Consider the following 18,793-nt stretch of genomic DNA (forward strand, 5'->3'; position numbering starts at 1 on the left):
TGGCTCATGTGCACTTGTGTGCCCACCATGGGTGCCTTTTCTGCCTCTGAACTGCTCTGCAGCCATAAAGATAGCAAGATGCGTGCATCCACCTGCTGGCAATCTCTTTTAACAGAAGAGTACCACGTACCTGCATGCAATTGTCTGAAAGTAGTCTGTGTTCAGTTGAGTGCTGGCTGAGGGTCACAGTGTGTAAAGCTGTGATTATAATGGAGCTGAAAATATTGTGTAGCTGTTTAATATTGTGTAGTTGTGGCCAGTGGGTTGAAACAGGGAACTGAACTCCACTGTTCCCTGTCCTGGTACAGTGTGCAGCACAGGACTGGTGCCCAGAGGAGATGCACTCTCATAGCAGCTCCTGACTTTGAAGGAAGGGGAGAAAAGGGGCAATTCCCAACCCGCAGCACACTGATCACAGTGCAACTTACTGGAAGGGAGAGCCAGCCAGTTGCAGCTGGCAGCCTCATCTTTGCAGCCAATCAGAGCGAGAGAGGCATGCATTCATGGGGAGGGGGCTGTAAAGCCTTAAAGATAGCAAGGTGTATCACTCCATCCCTTGGCTTCTGCATGGTAGAACCTTTATCATTTTGGTATTGGGAGTCATTAGAGTGGGAAACCAGCTCAATTGAAAGCCCAAAGTGCCAAAAGAGACTGTGAAGGGGATATATAATTGCTTGGGTGACTGACTGTTTGCATGAAAAAAGTGAAAGCTCAGCAACCCAGAAGTTTTGGGTGATCAGCATCAAGTGAATGAGAGGATTCTGTAACACCCCTTCTGATTTTGGCAGCTTCCTAGGGAGCAGCAATGCACAGTTTGGGAACCATTGATAAACAGGAATTCCTGATTTAACCCAAATAAGCTGTCCCACTATCTCAAAGGACAATAATAAAACTTATAAGCTACCAGATCTTTTTTGAACTTCTCAAGAGTGGTTGGTGGGAATGGAGAAAACTTCCTGAAGATAGAAAATGAATCCACAAAAGTAGCATAAAAATGAACATAAGTCTACAAAACTAGTTTTTACAACTAGTTATTGAAGAAAAAGGGAAAAGCAAGTGAACACAGAAGTGTGAAAACCAACATCTAAGAGTAATAGAAATCCATAAGATACGTCAGAAAAGAAAAAAATTAAAATTTATCTGATCTTGGAGAAGTTTGGGAAGTGTCAGGCAGAAAAATTAGCAAAAATTAAACAGGAACGAGAGAGAAATTCTGCTTTCTTTCATTATGTACAGGCCCAACCTTGTGATACACTGATTTTTTTTTTTATACATGGATTTGACTCTACATGAATGGCCCCTGCAAATGAGAAGGAATGTGCTGAATCCCTGGAGAAGGGGAAAAATGCATCCCTTTAAAATCACAGTCCTAAAGCCTCCTAATTGGGGGGGGGCAGCTGACAATCTATCATTAATTCTCTCTCTAGCTTCAAGCCAAGGTAAAGTGACCCCTCCCTTCCCCCTGAGCACTTGAAAGAAGGATCACTTTGCTCTGGGTGAAGGGAGGGGTCACTGGCTGGCCTGGAGAGAGACTGATTGATGAATTGTCTGCCTAATAACTGTCTCAACATCACAAAGGTCAGCAAGGCTGTTTGTAAGTCACGCACAAAGGGACTTTGTTTTTTAAATTGATTTGCTTGATTTTTGACATCCACATGAGTTCTGGAACTAAACCCTCATGATTAACAAGACTCAGCCTGTATACAATTTTAATATCTCCTGCTTAAATTTCATGCCCCATTAAGAATTTGTAGATTATGTGAATTTTCCTGGACCAATCCTCCTTCCATATTGTTAGGGGCAGTCTAAAATGGTTTCATTTTTGTGAATGTTGGTGTTATCCTTTAAAAAAAAATACAGCTGAAAGATGTTGTGTTTTTATTCCAAATTTATATTTTAATCAAATCTAAAGCATTTTTATGTAGTCACTGTCATATAGATGGTATATATGTGATTTATGCTTGTAGCTGTTAGCAGACATAGCCACAGGCATAAACACCCCCCTCCCAAAAGAGCACAACTACAAAGATCAGTGGTTCCGAAAGTCCTCCTTTGGAGGAGGTACCCACCTAAGTGCTTGTGGGGGTGATTGCAGGATTGGGCTGCTCCTGGAGAAGGTGGGGGAGGTTCTGGCTTACCTGAAGCCAGTGATGGGATCTGGGGTTTGCGGGAAGCCCTGAGGACACCGCCACAGGGCTACCCAAGCTTGAAAATACAGAAAATTGTGATTGGATATCACTTCTGGTTTTGCAATTGGGGAGCTATGCAGAGGTATCTGTGTTGCTGCAATCCCTCTGCCCTTGTCCCTTAAGGGACCAGACCTAATGCTTCCCTGGTTGGTGAGTTGCGGCCCACCAGTTTGGGAACCACTGGCATAGTCAATTACTTGAATTAAACTTACCGGAGCAGTTTAAAATTTCATGCTACTTGAATGGACAACTACAATGAACCTAATGCTGCCAAACACAAAGAAGAAACATTAAAATATTGAGAAGACAGTAACTCAAACCCACAGAATTGAACATATGTGAATCCATGCTGTGGGGGGGGGGGAAAAAAACTGGTTTTAAGCTGCGGGTAGGAAAAACAAGCGCCCTTTCCATGGTAGGGAGGGTGCCTTCTGGAGTATTTGTTGAGCTTCATACTCATTAGATGTGGACCATTCTGGTGGCCTTGCATTCCCCTGGCCTTCAATTGGAGACATGTTTGCTTAATTGCAAGTAAACTTGAACATGTAGCTATTTTGCTTTCCATAGGGTTCAATGCATTTGTCAGCTTGGAGTGAGGGTTTTTTTTTTTTGGCAGCTTCTGAGCATGCTCAGAAGACTTTACAGTCAGAAGAAAGCAGCAGAGCTGCGTATAGAGTTAGAGGCTTAGTCAGAAGTACTCAGAATGGTCAATAGATGCTTCGCATCAATTTAAGTTTTGATGTTATTTTGTTAATTGAGTAGGTTATTGCATTTTATAAGCCCAATTACATGTTATTTCACATTATTTCTTTTTTGCTGGTTTTAGACTGCCCCTACATATTGTGCATGTTTGTGTTGATCACTTATAGCACACAACATATTTTGGACATAACCTATTTCTTTAAGTGTTACCTTGGGAGCATAGAAAGATTTTTGCCTGGGTGTCTGTTTGGAGAAGTTGGACAATTGTACTCTTTGCTACCTGGTCTCAAAATACCAGAAGGTCTCCTTGTAATGTTCAACTACCATTCCTTTTTCTCTGTGTTTTCTCAATCATCTTTTTGCTATGCTGAAGAAAATACTGAACTATTAAACATAGACAGGTTCATTTGTCTGTCTAGCACCTTGGCTTACTTTTAGGACTTTGGATAATCCTACCTTGCTATGAGCAGACCAGACCTTTCTATGACCAGAGCCTCATGGACATTGGGAGGGAGGGGGAGGGAATGCCACAGCCCAGTGCCCACCACAGAAAACCCTGTCTTGTACGCATATCAATTGAACCTCACTTAGCAAAGGCACACAGGGCAGAGCCTCCGCCAAAATCTTGATGTTGGGACTATCCATCCAGCTGCCATGCCAAAAGAGTCTTATACCTATCCTGACCTGTTCTATCACCATGTTTCTCAAACTGTTGGTCGGGACCCACTAGGTGGGTCATGGGCCCTTTTCAGGTGGGTCCCCATTCATTTCAATATTTTATTTTTAATATATTAGACTTGATGCAACTATGGTATTGTGATTGCTTTTGGGGAAATGTTGCAGATCTGTACTTTTGAACAAGCTACTATGTATATTCTTTTAACAATGATAGTCAGTGAGACTAATTCCTGGTAAGTGTGGGTAGAATTTTAGCCTAGGACTGTTAAAAATTTTCCTGCTTGATGATGTCGCTTATGGTCATGACATCACTTCAGTGGGTCCTGACAGATTCTTATTCTAAAAAGTGGGTCCCGGTGCTAAATGTGTGAGAACCACTTTTCTGTCATATATAGACAATGAGATTTACATGTCTCTTTTGAATAGTTGGCTTTGATATGCTTCCTTTCAAGGGATAATGGGGATACTTTGAATGATTGCCGAATTACTCTTGTGGATGAGATCTACAAGATAGAAGAACCTGGGTGTGCAGTTCCACTTACTGCTGAAAGCCCACTAAAAAGTGAGTACCGTCACTTGCATTTTTTGTAGTTTGTCTCCTCCATTTAGCATTGGAGGACATCCCTTGCTGTGAAAAGAACATGCTATGCTGGGTAATGATAAAGCGGCTTCTTAGTAGTGCACAACCAGACATCCTGAAGAAGCTTGTGGACAGCAGGAAGATGAAAGCTTTTAGTTCTCAGCAGTTGTACCAGGATATACTGCCTCTTAATATGGAAGTTTCTTTTGGTGATTGTGACTAATAGGGGTTGGTAGATTCTTGTGTTCTTATTGCCTCTGGATGTATCTAAGCCTTTTAAAAAAGCCATCTAAGCCAGTGGCCAGTTGCTTCATTCTGTAGTAATTATTTCTATAATTATGTGTTGTGTTGTTTCTGTGCTTCCTCACACATTTCATGGTGTGCTCTTTTTGCCCTGTTCAGCATGATTTGTCTATTTTTGAACTTCTTTAGGGCAGAGTGGACCAGTGTGTAAGCACTGTAAAGACAACCCTAACAAGACCTGCCGGATGTGTGCGTGTCACTTGTGTGGTGGGAAACAGGATCCTGAGAAACAACTAATGTGTGACGAGTGTGACATGGCTTTCCACATCTACTGTCTCAACCCTCCTCTTAGCAGGATACCTGATGATGAAGACTGGTAAGTCATGATGACCGTAGCCCTTACACAGGACCTAGAACAAAATTCTACTTTACCAAGAGGAGCAGCAACTGTAGGCTAAAATCTTTGACCCAAAGCATCCCTATTTTACTCAAGAGCAGTTGGAAAATTATTTCACTGAACTAGACCAGATTGCTTGCTGCCTCCAAAGAATACCCAGGACTTATGAGAAGCAGTGGTAGGATCTGGATCTACAGGTTGTTGAAGATGGCGGTATAGCTAGAGAGGGTCATCTTTGTATTGAATTGGAGGTTCCAGTATGTTTCTAAGAGAGATCTTGTCCCTGTCCTGTTACCTGGGAAATGCTGTGAGTCCAGCTTGATATTTTTCTACATGCAAAGCATTTTTTCTTAACTCTTATCTTTTCATGCATGACCTTGCTAGTTTGAAAAAACTGGGTCTTGTGTCCCTTAGGATAAGCCTTGGCACTTTTATTGTTGGGCAGTGAGCCAGAAGTGCACACAGATGTTGTGTTTTTGGGGATTGAATCACCACCTCATATATTTTGCCAAAGTCTCTACAGCAAGTTTTATAGGCTCTTCCTTGCATCAAATATGGGTTAGTCAATTGCTTTGCGAGTGGTGCACTCAAGAACCGCATTTGGTGTGGTAGATATAATACTGAACATGGATCAGGGAGACTGCTGCAATTGTAGCTCAGCCATGGGTGCCCTTGATTCAATTATTGCTTCTCAGCTTAATCTCTCCAAGGTGGTCATGAGATTAAAATTAGATAAACCCAAGGAAGTTGCCCTGAGTTTCTTTCTGGGCAGAAAAGGTGGGATACAATTGCTCAGCAACTCTGGAACTCCCTTCCCTTTGTAGTGCATCAGAGCCATAGCACATCATTCAATTATATATTGTATATGTAAATGGCTTTCTTCGGGACAAGAATTTAGTGGCTGTTATTTGAGCCAGGTCTGTCTCTTGTTAGGGGTGTGTGTGTGCACATACTGCCAGCTTCTTTATAAACAGGAGGTGAAGGGCCTGTTTCCAGGAGATATGCATACTAGTTGGCCGCACTGTGCAGCAGTGTTGTGATCTTGATCACTAACTGAGTTTTTTGGAACTAATCAAAACATAAATACAGGTTGAGCCTCATTATTTGCATGGGTTCCATTCCCAGAACCCAACTTGAGGATGGTAAAAAAAATGCACTAAAGCAAGTTCATTTAAAAAACAAAGTTTCTTTGCTCTGGTGATTTAAAAACAGCCTTGCTGACCTTTGTGATGTAAGGTAAGAGTCCTTAAGAAGACAATTCATCAATCAGTCCTCCCCCAAGCGCTTAGAAAGTGCTTCACTCAGCTCTTCCCTTCACCAATGCAAAGTATTCACCTTTCTTTCAAGGGGGAAGGGAGGGGTAACCTGGAGGGAGAAGGACTGATAAATTGTCAGCTAGCTGCCCTCTCTCTCTCATTAAGGAGGCTATTGTTAAAGAACTGTTCAGTTTTTTTAAACCTTTAAAGGGATGCATTTTCCCCTTCTCCAGGGATCAGCACATTCCTTCTCACTTGCAGTGGCCGTTCCTGTTGAGTCAAATCCGTATATAAAAAATCTGTGTATAACAAGGCTGGACCTGTACTACAGTACTGTTCGAAACAGTGCTTGGAGTTTTAATGTAAACTTTCTACTATGCAGTTTAAATAACTTTTGCAACCAGTCTTTTCTGTCTAACTTTAGGTATTGCCCTGAATGTCGCAATGATGCTAGTGAGGTGGTTTTGGCTGGTGAAAAGTTGAAAGAAAGCAAAAAGAAAGCTAAAATGGCCTCTGCTAACTCATCTTCTCAGCGGGACTGGGGCAAGGTAGGTGTATCATGGTTTTGTTTGTGTTGCTGTCCTGTATATCAAATTCAAATCCATCAGAATTGTGGGGTGTACAAGCTTCCTGTAAATCAGTGGTCCCCAACCTTTAGGAGCTTGGACCACTAAGGCAAAATTTTGAGACGGTGGGGACCACATGCAACCCCCCACCCTTGCAAATTAAATTTGTAATACATAAGATTATTTAATAATTAATGTGATGGTTGTGCTTGCATTTGCTTCACTAGCTGTGTAAGTCTTGGGTTTACATGGAACATATAATAATTCCCCCCACAACTCAGAGGTTTTCACACCCACTCAATTCAATCCAGTCTCTTTCCCCCCCACACCAGAACACATTACACGCAGCCCTTGCCTCTTTTAAGTGTGGAAAAACACCTCAAAAAGGGAGAGGATAAGCACAAGGGATTATAGACAAGTCATGCAAGGTAGTTAAATGAGCCAACAAAAAGCACACACATTCCTCCACAGTTCATTTTGTTACACAGCCCTGGCCCTGCTCCCCCCCACTTGTGAGTCCAGAGTCCTTAGGAAAGTGTTCACACAATTTAGGCAGGTGGGTCCTGAAGGAGAAGAGACATGTGAAGGAAGCACCAGCTCAGAGAGACATCTCAGAATGGCTGCTGCATATCTCAGGATGAAAAGTCCTTTTGGTGTGCACTGCAAGGTCTTTAGGGGGAAAAAACCTCTCTTCACTTCCTGTTCTAATTGCTGTCATGCTCTAGCTGTGGACTACTTTGGTTGGGTCTAAGAGAGTGTGAGCAAGCTTATAGGTAGGCAGCAGCCACAAAACAACAGCTGCCTACTCTGCCATTAGTCTGTGGAACTCCTTGCCCCAGGATGCGATGATGGTGTCTAGACTAGATGCCTTTAAAAGGGGATTGGAGAAATTTCTGGAGAAGTTCATCACAGCCACAGTGTGACTAACAGCCCCATTCTAGGCATGCCTACTCAGAAGTAAGTCCCATTATAGTCAATGGGGCTTACTCCAAGGTAAGCATGCATAGGATTGCAATCTGAGGAGATAGGGAACTGACCAAGTGTGGGGTGGGGGAGGGCACCCCATGGACAAAGCTGCTGCTGCTCTCTGAGGAGGAAGAGTCAGGGGTTGCACCTGCTGTACTTGGCTATGGTGGTACTTGTTCTGCAAGTTCTGGGATTGCTTCTCCCCCGGTGGTCAGCTTGCAGTAAGACAGCAGAGGTGCTGCCTGTTTCCCTCTCCAAAAGGGGTGTCAAAACCTGGTTCCCTTGCTCCACCCCTGGGTGTTAGAAGAGCACATCCAGGGGCCCCAATCCTGCCGTCTGGAGAGGGGGTACCAGGGCTGGGGGTTGAGCATACTGTTTCTCCCCTCCTGCTGCCAAACTGCCTCCAACTCCCTTCCTCTGTGTTCCCTGACCAGCTGGAGTCCGGACTCCCAGGGAAATCACATTCAGAGAAACCCTCCCCAGCCAGCCAGCCAGCGATACCTTTGGGAGCCTGTTCCTTCTCCTCCTCCTCCTCCTTATTACTCCCATTCCTCCCCTCCTCCAGCCCCCCCACCTCCTCCTCCAGCCTGCCCAAGAGACTTCCCGGGCTGGCTGCAGTCCTGATTTGACTCCTGAAAAACCAGGCTGCCAGGGCTCACCTCAAGGCACAGGGTCAAGGAATGGAGGCAGCAGGCTAGAGGCAGCAGGGCACATCTCCTCTGCATGCAGCTGAGCCAGGAGGCTGCACAAATGCACGCACCTTACAAGGCGCCTGCGCTTCACTTTTTCACTTGTCTGGGCGCTCACAGACAAGGAGGGAAGGGAGGTGGAGGGGAGAGGCAGGAGATGGAGAAAGGTTATACTGTGATTGGCTCTGAGCTGCTCTGATTGGCTGCTGGCGCTGCAGAGGCTTTTTTCTTCCTGGAAGGACATTTTTTTCTTTTTTCACCAGAGAGGTCGCGAACCACCTGGGAGGGCACTGCGGACCACCAGTGGTCCGCGGACCGCGGGTTGGAAACCCTAGCTGTAGATGGTTTGATGCATGCACACAGCTCGGCCAGCATTAAGGACCTGACATGTTTTAGCCTTTGAATAAGTTTGGCTTCTGTGATGTAACATTCTGGAGTGAAAGTCTGTGTCTCAGTATTGTGGCAGCCACAATAGTCTTGTTATCTGAAGGAATGATAATGGGGGATAATGGATAATGATCCATTGCCTTCTGCTGTTATGCTGGTATATGCTCCAGAAGCCTCAAGGCCAAATGTGTTTACATGGTTAATTTGGAAACCTATGCCTTTGAACAGTGTAGGACTGGGACCTGAGAGCAGGTTTGACTTGCCATCATGGAATGTGCAATAGAGAAGGCCTGTAGGCTGCTTCTGTGGTAACCTGAGAGCCAGGGTGGTATAGGGAGGTGGACTTAGACCTGAAAGATCTAGGTTCAAATCTCTCCTCAGCTATGAAGCTTCCTGGGTGACCTTGGGCCAGTCACTTTCTTTCAGCCTCACTTACCTCAGAGGGTTGTTGTGAGAACAAAAGAAGGGGAGCAGCTGTGTACATTGCCCTGAGCTCTTTGGCTGCATAATGGGGTTCTTCATTAGGGCTTTGTAAAGGTTGGTGTGATGTATGGACATGATGTTCAGATTTTTTTCTTATATACACAGTGAACCAGGGGGGTTAATTTATGTTGGTGGTTTATGGCACACTACTTTTTCCTTCAGGGTATGGCATGTGTGGGTCGGACAAGGGAATGTACCATTGTCCCATCTAACCATTACGGACCAATACCAGGAGTTCCAGTTGGCACCATGTGGAAGTTCAGAGTCCAGGTGAGATGCGGCAGCCTTGTTACTGAAAGGGCTGTTTTGTTTTAGGGGGAATTATTACACTACCTTATTGGAACCTCAGGATCGCAGGCTGGATAACAAGATGGCGTAATGCAAAGAAACTCCCTTTAGCTCAAAGAGGCGACTGAGAGAAAGATAACTTTTAATAAAAGATTATAGTTTTATTACAAGAACACAAAGGTAAACATAATGCACATGGAAAAATGATAAGTATATGTTTCTTGGTCCTAGTACTTGAATCTAGCTTTTATGGTGGTTGCATGTGGAGAGTATTTGGTGCATCCTAGGAAATTAGAAAAAGGAAATGTTGTAGGGAAAGATTTTAGGGGTCCCTGGTTTGCCAACTAAAGATGGGCAGAAAAGGGGAGAAAAAAAGGGGGGGAAGAAGGAAAAAAGTTCCAGACGCCAGGTAGTTACCTGTCTTGTAGAGCAGTTGGATGGGGGGGAGTCCTGTGTGGAGGACCCTCTGACACAACACAGATGTGTTGTGTCCTTCGAGGGGGAGCCAGAGAGAGAGAGAGAGAGAGAGAGAGAGAGAGAGAGAGAGAGAGAGAGAGAGAGCGAGCATGTGGCAGGGAAGCCCTCTCTTAAAAAGGGGTTTTTTTTGCGACAGAGCTGAGCTGCATGGTAGCTTCCTTACTACCACACAGCAGGGTAAACATTGAAAAGATCAGGATGTCCCTTATCAGCAAAATTCAGTGGAGTCTAATGGCTGGCTTCCTAGCTGGGGGAACTTAAACAATACATTGAATGGACAACCCAGGAAGGAATTCCCCCAAATGAGGAGGCTGGTTAGAAGGAGGTTGAAAGGGAGGGTAAAAAGAGTCCAATCTCTCCAGAGTGCATGGAGGCTGCTTAAAACAACAGTAATAGAGGCCCAGCAGAGGAGTATACCGCAAAGAAAGAAGGGTTCCACTAAATCCAAGAGGGTGCCCGCATGGCTAACCAGCCAAGTTAGAGAGGCTGTGAAGGGCAAGGAATCTTCCTTCCGTAAATGGAAGTCTTGCCCTAATGAGGAGAGTAAAAAGGAACATAAACTGTGGCAAAAGAAATGTAAGAAGGTGATACGGGAGGCCAAGCGAGACTATGAGGAACGCATGGCCAGCAACATTAAGGGGAATAATAAAAGCTTCTTCAAATGTATTAGAAGCAGGAAACCCGCCAGAGAAGCGGTTGGCCCTCTGGATGGTGAGGGAGGGAAAGGGGAGATAAAAGGAGACTTAGAGATGGCAGAGAAATTAAATGAATTCTTTGCATCTGTCTTCACGGCAGAAGACCTCGGGCAGATACCACTGCCCGAACGGCCCCTCCTGACCGAGGAGTTAAGTCAGATAGAGGTTAAAAGAGAAGATGTTTCAGACCTCATTGATAAATTAAAGATCAATAAGTCACCGGGCCCTGATGGCATCCACCCAAGAGTTATTAAGGAATTGAAGAATGAAGTTGCAGATCTCTTGACTAAGGTATGCAACTTGTCCCTCAAAACGGCCACGGTGCCAGAAGATTGGAGGATAGCAAATGTCACGCCTATTTTTAAAAAGGGAAAGAGGGGGGACCCGGGAAACTCTAGGCCGGTGAGCCTAACATGCATACCGGGTAAGATGGTGGAATGCCTCATCAAAGATATGATCTCAAAACACATAGACAAACAGGCCTTGCTGAGGGAGAGTCAGCATGGCTTCTGTAAGGGTAAGTCTTGCCTCACGAACCTTATAGAATTCTTTGAAAAGGTCAACAGGCATGTGGATGTGGGAGAACCCGTGGACATTATATATCTGGACTTTCAGAAGGCGTTTGACATGGTCACTCACCAAAGGCTACTGAAAAAACTCCACAGTCAGGGAATTAGAGGACAGGTCCTCTTATGGATTGAGAACTGGTTGGAGGCCAGGAAGCAGAGAGTGGGTGTCAATGGGCAATTTTCTCAATGGAGAGAGGTGAAAAGCGGTGTCCCCCAAGGATCTGTCCTGGAACCGGTGCTTTTCAACCTCTTCATAAATGACCTGGAGACAGGGGTTAGCAGTGAAGTGGCTAAGTTTGCAGACGACACCAAACTTTTCTGAGTGGTGAAGAGCAGAAGTGATTGTGAGGAGCTCCAGAAGGATCTCTCCAGACTGGCAGAATGGGCAGCAAAATGGCAGATGCGCTTCAATGTCAGTAAGTGTAAAGTCATGCACATTGGGGCAAAAAAATCAAAACTTTAGATATAGGCTGATGGGTTCTGAGCTGTCTGTGACAGATCAGGAGAGATCTTGGGGTGGTGGTGGACAGGTCGATGAAAGTGTCGACCCAATGTGCGGCGGCAGTGAAGAAGGCCAATTCTATGCTTGGGATCATTAGGAAGGGTATTGAGAACAAAACGGCTAGTATTATAATGCCGTTGTACAAATCGATGGTAAGGCCACACCTGGAGTATTGTGTCCAGTTCTGGTCGCTGCATCTCAAAAAAGACATAGTGGAAATGGAAAAGGTGCAAAAGAGAGCGACTAAGATGATTACGGTGCTGGGGCACCTTCCTTATGAGGAAAGGCTATGGCATTTGGGCCTCTTCAGCCTAGAAAAGAGATGCCTGAGGGGGGACATGATTGAGACATACAAAATTATGCAGGGGATGGACAGAGTGGATAGGGAGATGCTCTTTACACTCTCACATAATACTAGAACCAGGGGACATCCACTAAAATTGAGTGTTGGGCGGGTTAGGACAGACAAAAGAAAATATTTCTTTACTCAGCGCGTGGTCGGTCTGTGGAACTCCTTGCCACAGGATGTGGTGCTGGCGTCTAGCCTAGACGCCTTTAAAAGGGGATTGGACGAGTTTCTGGAGGAAAAATCCATTATGGGGTACAAGCCATGATGTGTATGCGCAACCTCCTGATTTTAGAAATGGGCTATGTCAGAATGCCAGATGCAAGGGAGGGCACCAGGATGAGGTCTCTTGTTATCTGGTGTGCTCCCTGGGGCATTTGGTGGGCCGCTGTGAGATACAGGAAGCTGGACTAGATGGGCCTATGGCCTGATCCAGTGGGGCTGTTCTTATGTTAAGGCAGTTCAAGTTTGCATACGGTACTTAAGCAGTAATTGGGTTAAAACAATACAATGAATAGGAGACACTTAAACAATGATTTACTATGCCAGACTTCTTCCTATAATATGTGAATCCTAGGGAGGTGGCTTTTGTAACCATGAGCTTGTGACTTGACCAGAGTTTTTGGAAAAGTGTGCTGGGAGAAGTGTGGCCTGCATGATGTTTTAGTAACATAACCAGATATAAAATCACAACTAAGGAAAAAGGGGATTTTCACATAACAGCCTGGACAAGCCTTGAAAGAACAGTGGAACCCATGTGGCACTGAACTAGGCTAGTGTTTCTCAACAATGGTATGTTTCCCTCCATTGGTACTTGAGAGGTCGTGCCTGGTGATATTCACGGGACCCTTGGACACCTGCTGCCTGGCAGTGAGACCAGAAACATGACACAACAAACAGGAGCTTGGCAGGCAGAGCTCCAAAGCATGCTTTTCTATGCTTGAAAGAGCCCTCCTGTCCACCCTGAGCTCTTACCAGTGTTTGTTGCCTTGCCTCTGATCTCTTAACCCAGATGTAATTGGCAATGATGTCATCACCAGTTACTTCTGGTGGTACTTCAAACAGATGGACCATGTGAAGTGGTATGGCAGAGGACAAACATTGAGAAATACTGAACTAGGCACTGCAACTATACATAACTCACTGGGTGCTAATGTACAAGAATCGCTTTGAAACTGGAGGGAGGAAGAGCAATTACTGAATATTTCCACATAGATTTGCCTGTACTGAACATTAAGTTCCAAGAACAAATGCCTGACTTTTTCCATTCAGGTGAGCGAATCTGGTGTCCACAGGCCCCACGTGGCAGGAATTCATGGCAGAAGCAATGATGGAGCCTATTCTCTGGTCCTGGCAGGAGGCTATGAAGATGATATAGTAAGTGCCCTTGGTGTGTGCATGTTCATCTCATCTTTCTTTTCCTGAAGTCCAGTCAATAATTAACTTAACTTTTTATTTTAAATGGATACTACTTGTTGGGGGGGGGGAGTAGACAAACACACCCTCTTCACCCCTCAAGTCCAGCCACTTCTGTTCCTTCTTTAAAACCTACTTTAACAAGAAAGCATTTTCTGAACCACCTTCGCCTGTGTTTATCTGCTCCTCCACTACTAATTTGTGTCTTCTGCATTTATCAGCTAATGACTATTCCCCATTTCTCTGTTTCATTTAGCTAATGTCATCTGTATCTTGTATGGATAATTTACAATGTAAACCAGTAATTCCAAAACTGGAGAGTGTCAGTGAAGTACTATGAGAAAAATCAACTGGAGGATTAAAAGGCTGCTTTAAATGAGTCTAAATCATTTCACAGAGCAGGCTGCCCGCTGTGTGTCTGCATGAATAGCTTCTCTGTTTGTGCCTTGGCTCAAATGGCTTCATCAGGTGGTGAAAATTGTCATGTGCCTGCATGTACCTGTACCTGGATAATCCAGTCTCTCCTGGTATAGACATTAAGCAGTTTCTACTTTGAAAAGGATGCCCATTCTTTCAGTCAGTCAGTTTTCCATTTTGGAGTTGGGGTTCAGAACAGCAATTTGCATATGAATACAGGTTGGGTTCTGGCTAACAGGGAAGGAGGCAGGTACTTGAAATGTGAATTGTGCTTCTGGTTTAGCTAGAGGGGAGCAGGGGAAAGGGTCTTAGTTACCTGGGAGCAGAGAAAATGCCACTCCTGTTGTGATTTGAACCCTGCCTGGAACATGTTTCAAAGTTTCTAGGATACGATAATTGACGTATAAAAATAAAATCTTAAATGCAAATTGCTGAGGATAGGCAAATGTGAAGGATTTAGGTGCCAATGTAAATTTTATGTAGGGGTGCAAGTGAACCAGTGATCAAGATTTTTCCAGCCCTGTATTGATCTGTCTGAATATATTTCAGGATCATGGAAATTCTTTCACTTACACGGGAAGTGGAGGCCGTGACCTTTCTGGAAATAAACGCACAGCTGAACAGTCTTGTGATCAGAAACTTACAAATATGAACAGGTGAGGACAACATCTTTGAAAGGATTTGCAGAATGTCAAAAACTGCCAAAGCCTAATTAAGTCTATTAATCTTCTGAGCACATAGTTCTTGTTTTCTTTAAGATATGTCATAAAAGAAACTTCAATTAACAAACCTTCCCTGCTTTGTCTGCACGCATGGCCTTGCAGGTGTGAGGGCAGAGTCTTAGCAGTGTATCATGAAGACATGTCTCTTACCAGGTTCCCAGTCCAGCAGTTTGCTGGGTTTGAATGCCTGTGTGTCTTCCTGAATGGGTGAGACCAGTTTGGGATTCTTTTGGTGTAACAGTCTCCCTACTTGAGCTGGCCGGGGTGATCTTGGTGATGGAGTGTTCCCAGCTGGGGGACTTCAGTGTCCATGCTGAGGTCCGCTGCTGTAGGCACAAGTCAGTATTTCATTGCCTCCATGGCAATCATAGGCCTGTCTCAGTTGAATACAGCCCTGATATATATTGCTGGGCATATGTTAGACCTGGTGTGTCTGTTTATAAATTTCTGTTAAGCTCCCCAAGGCATCTGTTGCTTATGTTTATTTGGGATTCTTTTCAACTTATATGGATGTGGACTGGATCATCTGAAGTATGAAGCTGTCTGCTTGCCCGCTTGAGCCCTTATCCAGTGTGGCTTATAAGATTGGCCCTTAGAAGTCTTACCAAGTTGTTAGTTCATCCTTGGTTAAGGGGATTGTTAATTCATCCTTGGTTAAGGGGTGCTATCAGTGCCTCTAGAGATGGTGGTGGTTTGCCCCCTCCTACCGCATAGTTTGCCACACCATTGACCATGTCATCCTTCTGGTCTGGTTTACACTTGGGGGCAGTGTTTTGCAGTGGTTGTGCTTCTTGGCCAACAGGTCCCAGAAGATGGTTCTGGGGGACATCTGTTCAGCATCCTGGCAATTGGCTCATGGGGTGCTGTGGAATCTGTTCTTTTCCCTATACTTTTTAATGTCTATATGCAACCACTGGGAGAGATCCTCTGGGGATTTGGAGATGGGTGCCATCAATGTGCATGATGACATCCAGCTCTGCTTCTCCTTTCCATCAGGTATTGAGGGAACTGTTGAAGTCCTGGAGGTGGTAGAGTACTGGACAAAACATAAGTCCTCCTGGTTCAGAAATCCACAATGCAGGTATAGGACCTGTTCTGAATGGGGTTGCACTGCCTTTGCAGGAATAGTTTTGCAGCTTGGATCTACAGGTGCTTCTAGATTGTCAGTTGGTGGCAGTGGCAAGGGGACTTCTGCCTAGCTTCAACTGTACCCAAATTGGTCAAACCTGACCAGAGTGGTCCACACTCTGGTGACATCTTGGCTAGATAACTGTTGTAAGAGCCTTTACATGGTGCTGCTCTTGAAGACTGTCCAGCAGCTGCAGTTGCTGGGGTTCAGGAGTTTGACATTATTTAGCGGCTGCACTGGGTATCAATTTGTTTCTGGGCACAATTCAAGGTGATGGTTTTACCCTTTAAAGTACTTTGCCAGTGGTGTACGAAGAGGGTGACTGGGGGGGTCTCCCAGCCCTGGGTGCCAGGCTGCTGGTAGGGTTTCCAAGAGGCTTCCCCAAGATGTTTAAAGAAGATGTTTCTTCTTTTTCAAGAAGAAAATTCACTTCGTTTAAACTTTTTCAATTGTTTATTGTATGATTGTATATACAAAATTACATATAAATATACAAACTTAGAAAACTAATATGTATAGCGATAGATACACGCACACATATATATATACATAGAGTACAACACACGCACAAATTCAATAAAATGTTCACTGTCTGTGCTGACCATTCTTCTCTAGCCATTATTATTCATTTCCTGTCATGACTATTATGGAAAATAATTTTATCATGGGAGGCGGGTGCCAAATTTATGGACCCTGGGTGCCAAACGACCTTGGTACGCTGTTCCCTTACTGTAGTGGTTCTCAAATCGGGGCGTTGTGACGCCCCAACCTGAGGGCCCTGGCTATGCCCCCTTAAGATGTGGGGGCAGGGGGAAGGCAGCAACGCAATCTCCAGGATCGCTTCACTAAGGGGGTGCATGGACTGGCATGCACTCAGCAGTCTCTGCAGCAGCCTCCTGGGGATGTGGGGAGCCCTGCGCGACCCTCCGCAGGGCTTCCTGAGCTTTAGAAAGTGAAAGTGATCGCTCCACTTTTGTTTCAAAAGCCCGAGGAGCCCGAGGAGCCCTGCGCAGTGTCATGCAGGGCACCCCCGGGAGGCTGCTGCAGGGACTGTTAAGCGCATGCCAGTCCCTGCGCCCCCCTTAGCGACATTCCTGGGGATTGTGTTGGTGCCTTCCCGCTGCCTTCACCACTCCCCCACAAGGACTTACAACAATCTCAAGCTATCTGAGAGTTTGAGAACCACTGCCTTACTGTTTGGGTTTAGGGTATCTAAGGAACTGCTCTCTTCAGTACATTCCATTCTACCCCCTAAGATAATCTGAAAGGGCCCTCTTATAAGTGCCATCCCATCAAGGGTTAAGGAAGTGGCAGCAAGAAAGGGGTTGGCTTTTTCTGTGGTGCCAACACAATTCTGGGACTCCCTCTGTGATGATTTAAGAACTGCCTCCTCTTAAGAGTTGTTCTGGCAAAGTTTAAAGGCATTTTTATTTAGAATAGTGTTCTAGTTGTTGGGATGGGTGTTTTGGGGGCTGTTATTTGATGCTTGGCAATAATCAATAGAGAATCAACAAGCAGCCCCCTCCAATACATCTTTGTTATTTCTGCAGGGCTCTGGCACTGAACTGCAGTGCTCCCATCAATGACAAAGAAGGCGCAGAGGCCAAGGATTGGAGGGCTGGGAAGCCAGTTAGGGTGGTGAGGAATGTGAAGGGAGGTAGACACAGCAAATATGCCCCTGTGGATGGCAACCGGTATGATGGCATATACAAGGTAAGGAAGTGTTCTTTTGCATTGGCTTGTACAAACAGAATGCACCATGGATTCAACATTTGGAGAAAGGAAGAGAATCTTGTTCACCCTGCAGCTGTTCTTTTAACTGCTGTACCTCTTTTCTCTAAGGTTGTGAGATATTGGCCTGAAACAGGGAAGTCTGGCTTCTTGGTGTGGCGTTACATGCTCAGGCGAGATGATGAGGAACCCGCCCCTTGGACCAAGGAAGGGAAGGAGAGGATGAAGAAACTTGGCCTAACAATGCAGGTAGAGCAGTGGTTCCCAGGCTGTGAGGCACATTTCTTTGGAATGGCACAGCAAATGCATAAGGGCATCATGGGACACCTGGCAGCAAGCACTCAACACTGAAAAGGCAGTAAGAGTCTTAGCTCGGAGGTCAGGGCTCTGTGCGTGAGTTCACTGCATAAAAAGCCTGCCTGTCTGCTCCAAGCCTTTTATGCCATTTTCAGCATCAGGTCAGGTCCTCACAACCCAGAAGTAAGTGGCAATGATGTAATTGCAATTACTTAGGGGTGCCAAGCTCCGTGCCTGCAGTATGGAGGCCACTGTGATGGAGATATGTTTGGGGAGTACTGCTGTCTAATGTAGGACAGCATAATTCTTTGGAGTACCACTGCAGTGGCTGGTGCATAGTATAACCTTTCTGAGGGAAGCAGTGGAGAACAAAACATATCTGCAGTATGGACACATAGATGTGGCTGGACATGCTGTGTGTCTGTTTCACAGGATCTTTTAGAACTGTAGGATTATGCTGTTATCGCATAGCTTAAAATGGCCTTGTGTCACTTTATCCTGCCATAACATTTTGTGCACAAATGGGCATATTGCTCTCTTGTCTTGTAAATACTTTAACTCCTTGTTTCCAGTAGTCTTAAAACTGAAATCTTCAAATTGAGCAGCTTAATTTCTCCCATGCAACTGTTAACTTAGACTGCCCTAAGTCACTTTTATTTAATTGCTATTTTTTTAGTAGAAAACCATATGGTCATTCTACTGTTGCTACCACAATTCCAGTGGAAAATGTTTAGATTTTGATAGATAATACTGAAAACTTTACACCTGTTCACTGTACAGCCTGGACTTGCATGGGCACTCTGATTTTCTTGGCAGCACTCTTGTTCCTTTTGTCTATTCACAACACCAAGTACTGGTCTTAGTGGCAGTGAGAGCAGTGCTGTGACTGCTTTAAATTTTGTATCTTGGCAGTTGTGTTGGGCATAAGAAGAACCTTGTTGGATCTGACCAAATCTCCATTTCATTTATCATCCTGTTTTCAACAGTGGCTAATACTGGGGAATGATGGTGAAATTTTACAAACAGCATTCCATGGGTCGAATAAAGGCTAACTTTTCCACCTTTCCA

At 44.9% G+C, this 18,793-nt stretch overlaps 1 protein-coding gene across 1 annotated transcript in view; it reads left to right on the forward strand.

Annotated features, from left to right (window-relative positions):
• Nucleotides 1–18,793, forward strand: part of UHRF1 (ubiquitin like with PHD and ring finger domains 1) — a 60,423-nt gene that overhangs the window by 36,986 nt on the left and 4,644 nt on the right. The window contains exons 6-13 of the mRNA XM_066635401.1: nt 4,022–4,131; nt 4,582–4,768; nt 6,470–6,593; nt 9,299–9,406; nt 13,286–13,390; nt 14,396–14,502; nt 17,248–17,410; nt 17,540–17,677. Of these exons, the coding sequence (XP_066491498.1) occupies nt 4,022–4,131; nt 4,582–4,768; nt 6,470–6,593; nt 9,299–9,406; nt 13,286–13,390; nt 14,396–14,502; nt 17,248–17,410; nt 17,540–17,677 (1,042 nt within the window). The remainder of the gene's footprint in view (nt 1–4,021; nt 4,132–4,581; nt 4,769–6,469; nt 6,594–9,298; nt 9,407–13,285; nt 13,391–14,395; nt 14,503–17,247; nt 17,411–17,539; nt 17,678–18,793) is intronic.

Source organism: Tiliqua scincoides, chromosome 8 (assembly GCF_035046505.1).
Source record: "Tiliqua scincoides isolate rTilSci1 chromosome 8, rTilSci1.hap2, whole genome shotgun sequence".
In the NCBI taxonomy this organism is placed as follows: domain Eukaryota; kingdom Metazoa; phylum Chordata; class Lepidosauria; order Squamata; family Scincidae; genus Tiliqua; species Tiliqua scincoides.